The 12114-nt window shown below is 41.4% G+C and overlaps 1 protein-coding gene across 1 annotated transcript in view; it reads left to right on the forward strand.

Moving 5' to 3' along the window:
* The window catches only part of snx29 (sorting nexin 29), a 140419-nt gene that overhangs the window by 17617 nt on the left and 110688 nt on the right, over positions 1-12114 (forward strand). The window contains exons 12-13 of the mRNA XM_037081641.1: positions 1036-1099; positions 1690-1818. Coding sequence (XP_036937536.1) covers positions 1036-1099; positions 1690-1818 — 193 coding nt within the window. The remainder of the gene's footprint in view (positions 1-1035; positions 1100-1689; positions 1819-12114) is intronic.

Genomic DNA, 12114 nt, shown 5'->3' on the forward strand with positions numbered 1-12114 from the left:
CACACTCATGCCCCCCTCAGGATATGTTGCATTCATACAGTTAAAGTTTAATCTGGGATAAAGCAGATAATTCTCTACAAACCTTGAGAACAAAGTGATAATACTATTCTTTTCAGTGGGGAAAAAAACATAATAATAATGATCATACACAGACGTTAATTCTACACATATGACTAAATCGCTCGGTGAATGTACAAGCATCCTTGGAGACTTGTCTTTTGTGGACCTACCAGCAATTTCAAATCAGCTGCCTGTATAATCAGAGCTCTGTAATTATGACAGCACTGAAGAAATATCAAAACAATTACTCTGGAAACTGTTGTTAGATGACAGCTTTGTGGCATTAACAATTTTGAGATCTTGTTTAATATTCCATTTTGCTGCAGGTCCATTACATTCCACTACAATAGAAATGGCTGCTGAATGTATGTGTTGATGTATGAGCCAAAAAGATGATGGGTTTCTTGTCTTGCTGACAGTTGTTTTGATGTTTTTTGATGCAAAGGCCTTCTGCAAACGGCACCTTTATTTTCAAGAGTAATTTTGTCGTTGTTTACGTTCAGTAGGTGTGTATTTGGCTGTCTTACATGATAATACATTACTGGGAGGCAGAGTTTGGTCTCATATTTTCTTGATAAATAGTTTAATGTATAAGGTAGCCAGTGTTTTCCTCCCCCTGCATTAATCTTGGATTAGTTTCTTTCTCCAGAGGTTTATAGTAGCTTGCACAAAAGTATGTTTTACTCTGGCAATAAAACTCCTCTCTGTGAGTCAGATGGATATCATTCTATATAACATCTGTCAGCAGAAAAAAAAGTGAGTCTGATTTAATCAAAGCAGTTCATCTTAAGGATGGAACAAAAGTGCTGCATTAATCCTGCAAGCATGGCGTGAAAGTGGGATTCTGTTATTTCTGCATTTGAAAACTGTCGGTTATTAGTTTATGTATATTGCTGTGTGTAGTGTCTGTGTGTATTTCATCCTTTTGAAGTAGTTTTAGTGCAGAAATCTCACTTTGGTCTCTCTCTTCTGCAGTGGAGCTTCGTCAGGCCATTGTAGCCATGATGAACAGGAAGGACGAGCTGGAGGAACAAAACACGTACGTGTGGGAGATATTCTCCTTATCTGCTGCTCGCAAAAACCTGCAAACAAACACACACACACACACACACACACACACACACACACACACACACACACACACACACACACACACACACACACACACACACACACACACACACACACACACACACACACTCACTCTGGAAGAAGATATTGAATGACCTTTCTGTATAAATTGTGTCAGCTTGTTTTCTTTGTATCCTGGGATGAGATGTGTTTTTGTGCTGACTTGGGGGCAGGAAACTGTTTTGTTGTGTTTTGTTTTTAGCAATAAGCCACCTGAGACTGTGATTTACACTTATTTAACAGCTGCATAAAAGGATCATGGAGCATCGCACAATAAAATGCTCTTGTAATGGCCAAAAAATAATATAATGTTTCCACACCTTTGTGATGAATCAGAAATATTTTATTTTTTGAGCTGAATGTGATTCAGGCAGATGGTTATTACTGCAATTATGGAAACTTACTAATGTTTATCAATTCTGCTGTTTGTGAAAATGGAATAGAGGATTCGGAAGTATTTTGTATACAAACACGTGATCTGCTTGACATGTTCGACAGGTCTCTTCGCAGCCTGCTGGATGGAGAGATGGAGCACTCAGCAGGCCTGAGGCAGGAAACTGAGCTGCTGAAGAGGAAGCTGGCAGAGCTGGAGGAGAGACACACAGCCAAGGTCCAGGCACTGGCCAGGTGAGACACAGCTGGGGTGTCTGTGGAGCGAACATTAGCACTGTCATTTCTGCTCGCAGTATAGAAAAGATTAAAGCTGCCCTCGCCAAGCTAGTTCTGAAAGGGTAACTCCACCAGGTTTACACAGTGAGGTGTGTTTGCAGGTGTCTGGGAGCATTACTGCATATGTGAAAAAAGTAAAGTAGTATAAAGCCTTTAGTGGCTCCAGAGGAAGCTGCATGTATGATGTCACTCAGTGACGACTGCATTGTGGGTAATATAGGTGCTAGATTTTAAAAAAGTTGTCCACTGGTCATGCATTGCACTCCTATAACACTGTTGGACACATTATGGACAGTTTGAAAACAGCAGAAGTAGAGGTATCACCTTTTTTATTCCACTCTTTCTTCGCATACATAACCCACAATGCAACTCAGCCACTGAGTGACATCACTGGAGGCAATTTTTCAAATTTCATGCAGCTTATTTTGGTCATCTTTTAAATCTTTATCAAGGAATTATCCTCAGAGTGTATTGTTTCCAGCATCCCAATTGTCGGGACTTTTCTTTGTTTGACATTTCTAATAAGTAACAATGTGTTTTTGTCTGTTTTTTAAAATTTATTTTCATTTGAATGATTTGAGGATTTCACCTTGGGCTCTGGGAAATTACAACAGGCAGTTATCACATTTTAATTTTGTTGTTGATATTTTATAAACCAAGCGGTTAATTGATGTATTTTTTTTAGAAGATCATCTGCGAGATTGATCAATAATGAAAAAAACATTAAATTGAAAATGTTTGAACATACTGCCCTTGAAATAACAAATCAAGAGACAAACAAAACTCATCTCACAAGTCCTGCACAAAAACATTGATCCGCTTGTGATGGGTGAAGATATCTCCTGTGTCCTTCAAACTCTGAACAAACTTTTCTATTTCCACCTGTAGAAGCTGGTGGGATGTTTTCAGATGGAGTTCTGTGTTGTGCTGTCTTTTGTCACTCTGTCTCCGCAGCCAAGAAATTACAATGTTAAAAGTTATGTCGAACATGTTTGCAGGTTGCTCTCAAACAACTTGAGACATTTTAAAATGTCATTATGGGAGAAGTGTCTGCTTTGAGGGCAAAAAAAATCAAGCGGAAGCATCTAGTCGAGAGTCAGTATATCTTATGTCCTGTAACACTGCTTTCTTCTTCTTCTTCTTCTTCTTTCTTCTTCTTTCTTCTGCTCAGTTTTTCTTTTCATTGCTGATGGGAGAAATGTTACAGAAAAAATGTTTAAGGAAAGGCCAGCATCTGAATCACTTTGACACTGTAATGATTGTGTCATTGTTACTGACCATTAACCTATCAACCCCCTGCAGATTTTATAATGGCTGTTTGGAGCTTTTGGGCAGAACATTTTTTACATAATGTGGATTTAATTGCTTGGCCATCCAAGCCATTTGAATAGACCCGTCTCAGATAAGGCTTTTTTGACTCGATGTGGCAGGAAGTACACAGGTGTGATTGATAACGATGGCTCGGTTGAGTCGTCATTGAATGTCAGAATGTCGGGATTTTCAAAGATGAGCAAGTTTCTCTCCGTCTGTTTGTCATTTATAGCTGCAAAGTCAAACTAAAAAAAGTTTTACCTGAGGATGTTCATGGCCAGGATTAAAGTTTCTCTGTTTATTTGGAAGCTAAACAAAGCTACGATAACATGTGATAAGATGAACGTTTACCTGCCCCAAAGCTTTAAATCAGAATAGAACTTTATTGAAATGCACAAGGTGGCTCTGCCCTCTGTGAAGTGCAGGAAATAAAACAGAAGACAAAGAAGAATATACTTTATTTCAGCTTTACTTGGAAAATTCAATTCATTCAGTCATTCGTCTGCTTGTCAGTTCAGTTGTCAAGATGAGCCACATTGTGTCATCTGATTGAAAATTCCTTCAGATCAGCTCAGTCTCTTCTGATTGAGCCGCTTACATGAGGCATTTGTACTTCAATTAGGCTATAATTTTTATTATTTGTGGAATATTAGGGTCCGCATCTACTTTTAAGTCTCCACATCCGGTTCAGTTGGCTCAAAAGTGTCAAAAGTGTTCAGTGGCAAAAATGTAAGAACAACATAGAGAACTTTTCCCCTCTCGCACTCTTTGTAGTCATACAAACACGCACTTTAGTCCCGATAAGTGAGCACCTACTGTTTTCTTGAAAATGAATTGCCTCACCTCTGCATCTACAATTGATTGCCCATATGCCAGAAGTCTTTAGTCGAGCCCTGAGCCCTTTAAATAGAGGATTAGTCATCCTTCAGCAGTCTAAACAGAAAACCCCGGCAAGTCTGTGTTCACGTCGTCGCCTCCTACAGCAAGTCAAGCCACCAGCTAGGACTGATTGAGTGACTGGAGTTAAGTGTGTGGGGACTGTTGTGAGGACAGTGTGGTGGCTGCCGGGGCTTTTTAATATGTGATGATTTTCATGTTCACATGGAACAATTTAATGGACTTTAAATGGCAAGAGAGGTATGGAGACACACTGTACAAGAAACAAGTAACGGCCTCATATTGCCTCACTCTCCCTGCAGGTGACTGCGATCTACAGTGTGCTTTTTCCACACAGCCAACAGCGCGCACACACTCGAGACACACAAAGCCGATTCTATAGTCCGCCGCTAAATCTCAAGTGCTGCTTTTCCTTCTCGGCCAAATCTGTCTCGATCAATAGCGGCTATAAATACCACTGAAGGAGCAGCTAGCCAATGAATGAGGGCTGGAAGCTGTCAGCATCATTCAGTGAAAGAGGCTACTGGCAACGGTTGCTATGTATCCCGCAATTCTTTGGAATTCATGGGTGAATTGGGAGTCAGTAAGGCTTACATAAAATCTGACACCGAACACTAACATCTTGTGGAGGGCAGTTGGCTTGCTCACTGACCAGCAACAAGCTGGAGGGCTTAACTGCTGTTGAGTTAATTGAAACCTTATTGTAGACAGGTTGTTTCATCGCGACTAACTTTGATAGAAACCACTTCACACTCCAGACCAGAGTATTTTCAGGTTAAATGTTTATTTTCAAACCAGATGGTCCTGCTGTTTGAGGAAGAGGCTGCCAGTCACTTGCTTATTTTAGTGCCGTCCCTAGTTTTTGTACTTTTATAGTAGGAGCATCACCCATACCCAAAGGAAGCGTATGTGTGTTTTTTTTGTCTCGAGCCCGGGTTTGTACGGGGGTGGCAGAGGATGAGCGAGCCGCCATAGATAGATTTCAGCTGACGTAGACTCCGGCAGAGGGGAGTGGGCTAAAATGAGCCGCTGCTCACTTGCTGAGTTACTCACAGATAAAACTCAGATGCGCAGCCGGGGCCCATACTCACACACCCATCCAAAAATAACATGAGAATGTAAGACCCTTACCCACACATTGACACATCGCAACCCACGTAGAAACGGGAGCGCACATGTAACAATCCTCATGCATGTTTGCATGCACACATTGCCTTACATGGTCCGCAGAGGAACTTCACCGACTGTTAATCACTTAAAATCCTGAATGTGTTTGTAGTAAACCGTTTAATTGATTTCTTGTTACCAGACTTTTCATTGGTTGCAAATCAAAGATCACATGCCAATCACTGGTAGCATGACTGTGATGATAAGCAAGAAAACACATTTGGTGGTCAGTTACTCTGCTGATGCAACACTGAGATCAGGAGAGAAAACTGTATTTGTTCACCAACAAACAGCCTGGACTGTACACACACTGCACCGCTGCATTCATAGATATAACATTACTGTAAAGCTTATACTCAACGTACACCCACTGTCTTCTTCTTTCCCTCCCTCTCAACTGCTCGCTCACTAACATCACACACACAACCTCTGCTCAGACTTAGTCCCCGAAGGAGTCTGCTACTTACATTTTAGTTTTTTTTTTTTTTTTTAAAAAACCCCTACATTTAGAAATTCCTCAATGCTTCGGCACGGCATTCCACTGGTCTTGCAATAGACTCACGGAAACTCTGGTGTGTGTGTGTGTGTGTGTGTGTGAACTCGTTGTTGCAGAGAAGAGTGAGTGAGAAAGAGCGACCGGTACCTGTGTATGGACATAGCTTTGGAACTGCTTCAAGTATTTGAACTGATATGTATTGAAAAATCAGTATTTTTTCAGACTGAATGAAGTTAAAAAATGCCAGCAGTGGTGAGTTTTCCTATAAAATATTTTTCAGACAAGCGGTTAGCACCTTATTATCTGGATGGTTGTCGCCATTGGATTGTTAAAATCAATCCCTTTCTGAGTTTAGACGCCCACTGATGACCGTCTGCTTGTTTGTTTGAACTTAAAATCATTTCAACAAGAAATACTAGTGATATGTAAGTACTAGTAATATCTAGTTAATGATGTCATGAATTGAGACAAGTAACGGCATAGTTTGATCAGATTTATTTTGTTGAAATAAGTTTGTATTTTGTTTGATATTATGTAGACCACCAATAGAATGTAAATTAGTAACATATAACAAAAAGGCACCCTTTGCAATTGTTGTCCACTTGTAGCACTAATGAACAATTCATTTATGAGTGAGCTTTTCTAATTCAGATGGTTGCTCACCAATGGACAGTTGATGGCAATACCACACCAGTATAGGTAAGATTATCCTACATTTAGGTTCAAATTTATTTTATTTTGTGATAACCAAACTCCCATATATCCGCCTTCACATTTCAATATTTTCACTGTGCCTTTAATTTAGTTACAGTCCCTGCTAATGATGACAGACATGGAGTCATTAAAAAAATGTTGCATTAAAAATAGATAACCAAAACCCAAATGTCTTGCTCTGAATGTCTAACCCTCAAACTTGTTCCCTCAAGGACAGAACGTGCACACGCACGCAGACACACACACGCAGACACACACACACACGCAGACTCTCTTTCCCCACAACTATTTCTTGTCCCCCTTTTTAGACGTCAGCTGGCAGAGCGGTAAGCAGGCCCTCTCACAGCAGAAAGATGGGAAGGCGGCCAGCTGAGTGGGTTCGGGCCAGGAAGTGGTACCTCGTCACTGGGAGAGGGGGCGGTTGGACAGGCGGACACATACGCACACACACACGTACACGCACACACAAAATAAATGGGAGCAGATGCCTTTTTCTTAGCTGGCAGAGCTGCCATCTTTTCTCCAGGCTGTCTGGTACGGCTGATCTAAGCAGTGGCAGAGAGAGCGGCTGTGAAGTTTGTCTAGTTTACTTGTTGGGAGTGTTTAGGCTCGCTCTCTTCTCTCTTTGGGAAGTCAATTATGTCACTCTATCCGGGGGGGGGGGGGCTTTTTTCCTCCAACACCGAAGTTTTAACAACCCAGCCCTGCACCCCCATAGCCTTGTTGCGCCCGAGTGTGGATATATATGTGTATGTGTGTGTTTATACAGCTCTGGGCTTTGAGCCTTTGGAAGTGTGACACAATGTGTATGCTTGAAGTTTTTTTTTTTTTTTTTATAGAGGATGTGCAGTAAATTGCACTCAGGAGCATTACCCAGTGACTGAGCTGTCTGTCTCTGAAGGCGTCTCTGTACCTCTCATTTACTACTTCCAAACAAAACCAGATCGTACCTGAAGAACAGCCAATTTAGCTGTTTACTGCACATTAAGACGACGACTGAATACCGGGATAATAAAGGAAAGGGAGGGGGGATTATATGAAAGAGAAGGGAAATCACCCCAGGGCAGCGACTCAAGTTAAGTAATTACTGTGTGTAGTTTAAGTTTAAGCCTCCCTCTTGAGATACTTTTTCGCTCGTTCTTCAAGAGAAGATAAGAACCTACATCCTCCCTCTCCTTCTAATAATTTCTTTTAGTATTTGCGACACAAAAACCTTATAGCTGTCACTCTTTCTCACAACATATTTACAGCGTCTTTATCTGTCAGAGGCACACTGTTTTAACTTCATCTGCACGGAGTACAGTTATTTTTTGAAGACTTTCTTAATTTTGCACACTAAAACAAGCACATTTCTTGCACGCAGCAACATCGTTTGTCTTTCGCGCTCGTCTCTCATCTGAAAGAACATGAGAAGAGTTTTACATTTTTTTTCAACCGGCGTACTTACTATGCTTATCCTCTGAGCACACATTAACACTAACGGCATTTCTGGGTCAGACTATTGCCCTTAATGAGAAATCCGCTCGAGGCTGGCCCATATCAGCCGGACAAAGGATGCAGTTTTTTCGCAACAGAGATGCCGAGCGAGGACTTCACTTTCGACACACTCATTTAAAACTTTGCTGCCCCCGAAGGCAGAGAAGACACTTAGAGTTTCAGATGAGTTTCTCTCGCCACATTTCCAGCGACCTAACGTTCACTCCAAGCAGAACATCAAACAACTTAATGGATCGCTCTCAATTTGAGAGCATCGACGGGGAGAGCCAAAGCTGCAGTTTCGTGCTACAGTTTTGGGGTTGAGGGAATTTGACATTGTTGTCCGTCCCAGAGGGCTTTTTGGTTTAGTTGTGTTTGGTATCCGTCATTCAAATTCTGTCCTGTGGGTCTCAATAATGGTTGGCCACTAAACTGAGTTTGTAGTGATGGACTCGCCAGAGGTGTTCAGGAAGTGAAGGCAACACAGAAATCTAGGATTGCCGCCCAAGCGGGTATTTAATAGCATGCAATGATTACTATGTTTGCAAGGTAGTTTGCTGACTGGCTTAGAAATATAGAGCTGAATTTATCAGGACACATGGCAGGGAATATTATCAGTGATGTTATTCTGTGTTGCTGCTGAGTCTTTAAATCAGCCACTTGCATTGTGCACATAAAGATGAGATGTGGCCACAAGACGATTATAAAAGAAAACACTTTATCTCCACACATTTATGTCTTAGCAATGCTTGCACCGAGTCTGCTGGGCTTTATTTAGACTGCCAGACTAAATCCGTTTCTCAGCATATACAAATTGTATCCAGATTGATTATAGGAGGTCGTGACAGCAAAAAAATACTTTGAAAGGGATACTTGCAAGTCAGATGTTGGTTTAAAAAGTGATTCAATTCAGTTTTCTAAAGATGCACGTCAGTCTGGATGCTCACCGGATTTCAAAAACCCCTTTTCAACCAAGGTGTTTGGAGCACCAGTTCAGAGTCGATGCCTATTCTCTAACCACTTCTTGGGTTTTGATGGCTAAAGAACCTGCTCTTGGCCAGGAAAACTGGTGGCACCAACTCTGTGCTGATGTAGAACAAAGAACTGCTCACGTCAGGGGCTGGGTGCAGGGTTATTGTGTCCAAGGATCAACTAAAATCCTGTGACTGCTGTTTTGAAAAACCAGAATTAGTGTAGCATGTGTTCTTACTTATCCACGGGAGGATAAAAAAAAAAAAGAGTTTTGCTATAGATGCCAAACTGATGCAACAGTGGTCAGAAGACCAGACACGATTGGATGCAGCTGGAGGCATGCAAAGTCAGGAGCAACACTTTTTGCAAGTGTTGCTCATGGCTGATGCCAGAGTCACCGTAGCCCACCATATCATTGCTGGGAAATCTTTAGCATTTATATGGACGTGATTATGTGACTCTGTGTTTGCCAGTTGAACAGCAGACCGGGTCTTAGAGGGTTCACCCACTGAACCAACTACGAAGCAGCACTAGCACCAGCCAAGAACCAGCACTTGGTTCATTTTTGTCGAAGGGGGGTTAAAAGTTTCTTGATGTCACCTTTCACGCAGAACACATTGAGTACACCAAATCAGTCAATCAAATAATCTTTCTTTATCTGTGAAGCGCCAGTTCAAATCCAGAGAGATGGAAGTTCATTAGAGCGGCTGAGTAGACTCCATCTTGCCACTAGCAGGGCGGTAGTCTGGGAAAGACTGTGGACCGTCACGCTGAAATGTTTTTGTCTCTCAGTGACTTTGCAGATTGTTTTGAGAGTGAGATGCTGGATCTCCTTTTCTCTGTTGGAAAGTCACATCACCAGCGCACAAAGTGACTGACGCCCACGTTGTTACAGCAACCAAGCCAGATAGGTTGGTGATGTCTGGGCACGAAAATGCGATCTGATCACTTGCAATAACAGTGCGGACAGCCAAGAAACGGATGGATTGCAGTGACATTTGGTGCAGATATTAATAGTGGCCAGAGCATGATTCCCCATGACTTTGGAGATCCACTGAGTTTTGCTGTAGCAACACCAGCTAGTCAAAGATTTTCACTGTGAACTGGGAAATATCTCAACTACGGATTGGAAAAAACATTAACATTTTTTTTATTTTTTAAACAGACATTCATGGTCAAATGTATTTAATGACTTTGTGATCCCCTGGCCTCTCCCCCAGAGCCATTATAAGGTCTTGTCAGTTCATGGTGTGAGTTTACAAAGTGTGGTGGAGAATTATCTTGTCAATAATGAGCAAGTGTATAGCACATGGGGAAAAACAAGACATTCTGCATTTGATGTTTCATGTTGCGGCCTGAACTGCTGTACGACCTGAGGGAAGCAGCTATAATACAGACAGGACACAGAGGGTGTATTTTACACCTCCAGGTCGTGTTTTATCAGTCTGCTCTGAAATTGGATTTGAAAATGCACCTTGCTGAAGCGGATGTTCCCTCATATTTCCCTGCCAATTTCCCTCAAGACTGCTTGAATTGTAGATGCAGGTCGTAACATATGTGATGATCTATACCTGGGTCAGGAGTTTGTTTTGTTCAAGAGCGTTTGACTCCATCATCTGAGTTAGTAATGTAGATCATTTTTCCTTCTGGTTATTGTGTCCGTACATCTACATCCTGGGTTGGCACACTGGGAACATGCATATTTCTAAGTGCCAGGAGCCATACATCTTATTCAACCACTGGCTATTCCGATGTAAATTACCTACTTTATTGATAGAAAGTCCAGATGAAAAGTGTATCTAATGACCAAAAGTCGAATTATGAACATTTGAATAAATCTGCAATTGGATCAGATTGACATTTTTAAGAATAAGCTCGGCGGATACGCTTGATTATGCATTAGTCTTTTATTGGCTAACAAGGCTGAAGTTGATTCCATTTATTTCACAAGGCGACAGCTTTCCTGTTTAAACACTGATTTTGCTATTTCGTATCGAGCAGTGTTTTCTGTCTTGAATGATGCAAAAAGCAAGCACATTACATCAGCAGAAAACACTTCTATTGTATGACAGACTGATCAATAATTCAACAAAATGTGTTCACTATCAGCCTGTTGTAACCTGAAAAGAAATTCCATCTCATGCACAGGCACAACTTTGTTTGGAGAATCATTTATTCACAGCAGAGACAATCTGCTGTGAATAAATGATTCTCTGCACAAAGAAGACTGAGCATGTTCTTCAATAACTGAAAGAGCTTTTTGGAAATTATTTTCTATTGACAGCCTCCTAAATTGTGGTGTGCCATCAAGAGTGTTAAAATGAATGGATGCAGGCACTGAAAAAAAAACCAGACCAATGGAGCTGGTTTGAAAGGACAGTAGATTTCAGCTTTCGACGGCGCTGGCGGCAGAGTTTTTCACTCAGTTCACAGCACCCGTTGAATGCCAGCACACTGGAGGTGAAATGAAACGGTGACCTCCAGGTTAAAGTGGAACAGTTCACCCGAAAATGAAATTCAGTCATTATCTACTCACCCATATGCTGATGGAATATTGTGTCAAGTTTTGTAGTCCATAAAACATTTCTGGAGCCTCACAGCAAAACAGCATTATTGCAGCATTCTCCTAAACAAATGAAGCTGATGAAAACAGTAATAAAACAGTAAAGCACCATACAGCTTGTCAGGCATTATCTAAGTCTCCAGAAAAGCCGCGAAACCAACTGATATGATCACCCTGTGTTGTGCTATTTGGTAGCCTATTAGAAATGTCCCTTAATTTGAAACTTAAGAGAAGCAATTCCACAACCCTATAATGTAAAACAAACAAACCAACACAAAAAAAACCCCAAAAAAACCCTTCCACTCTGGTGGCAGAAGAAAAGGCGGTTAACACACTGAAATAACTCATTACAAGCTGCTACAGCAAGTTGGCAAAGAGCATTTATACTTCCAGCAAATGTAAAGCAACGTTTGCATCAATTCGCCGTTGTGTTGCTGGGCGCCTGGTGAATATGAGTCCGAAATTTTGTCTTCTTTTTGCTCTGCTTTTGGTCTCCACCAATCCTAGTGGAAATGTCCAGCTCTTTAGCCGTTAAATGCTTCATGTTCACCAGCCTCTTGTTAACTTTATCTGTCACTGTTTTGTGGTGGCAATGGTGATTGGACGGCTTTCCACCCAAATGGACTGCTATGTATTTTATTTGGTGGGTAGAAATGTT

Source organism: Acanthopagrus latus, chromosome 20, assembly GCF_904848185.1.
Source record: "Acanthopagrus latus isolate v.2019 chromosome 20, fAcaLat1.1, whole genome shotgun sequence".
NCBI lineage: Eukaryota > Metazoa > Chordata > Actinopteri > Spariformes > Sparidae > Acanthopagrus > Acanthopagrus latus.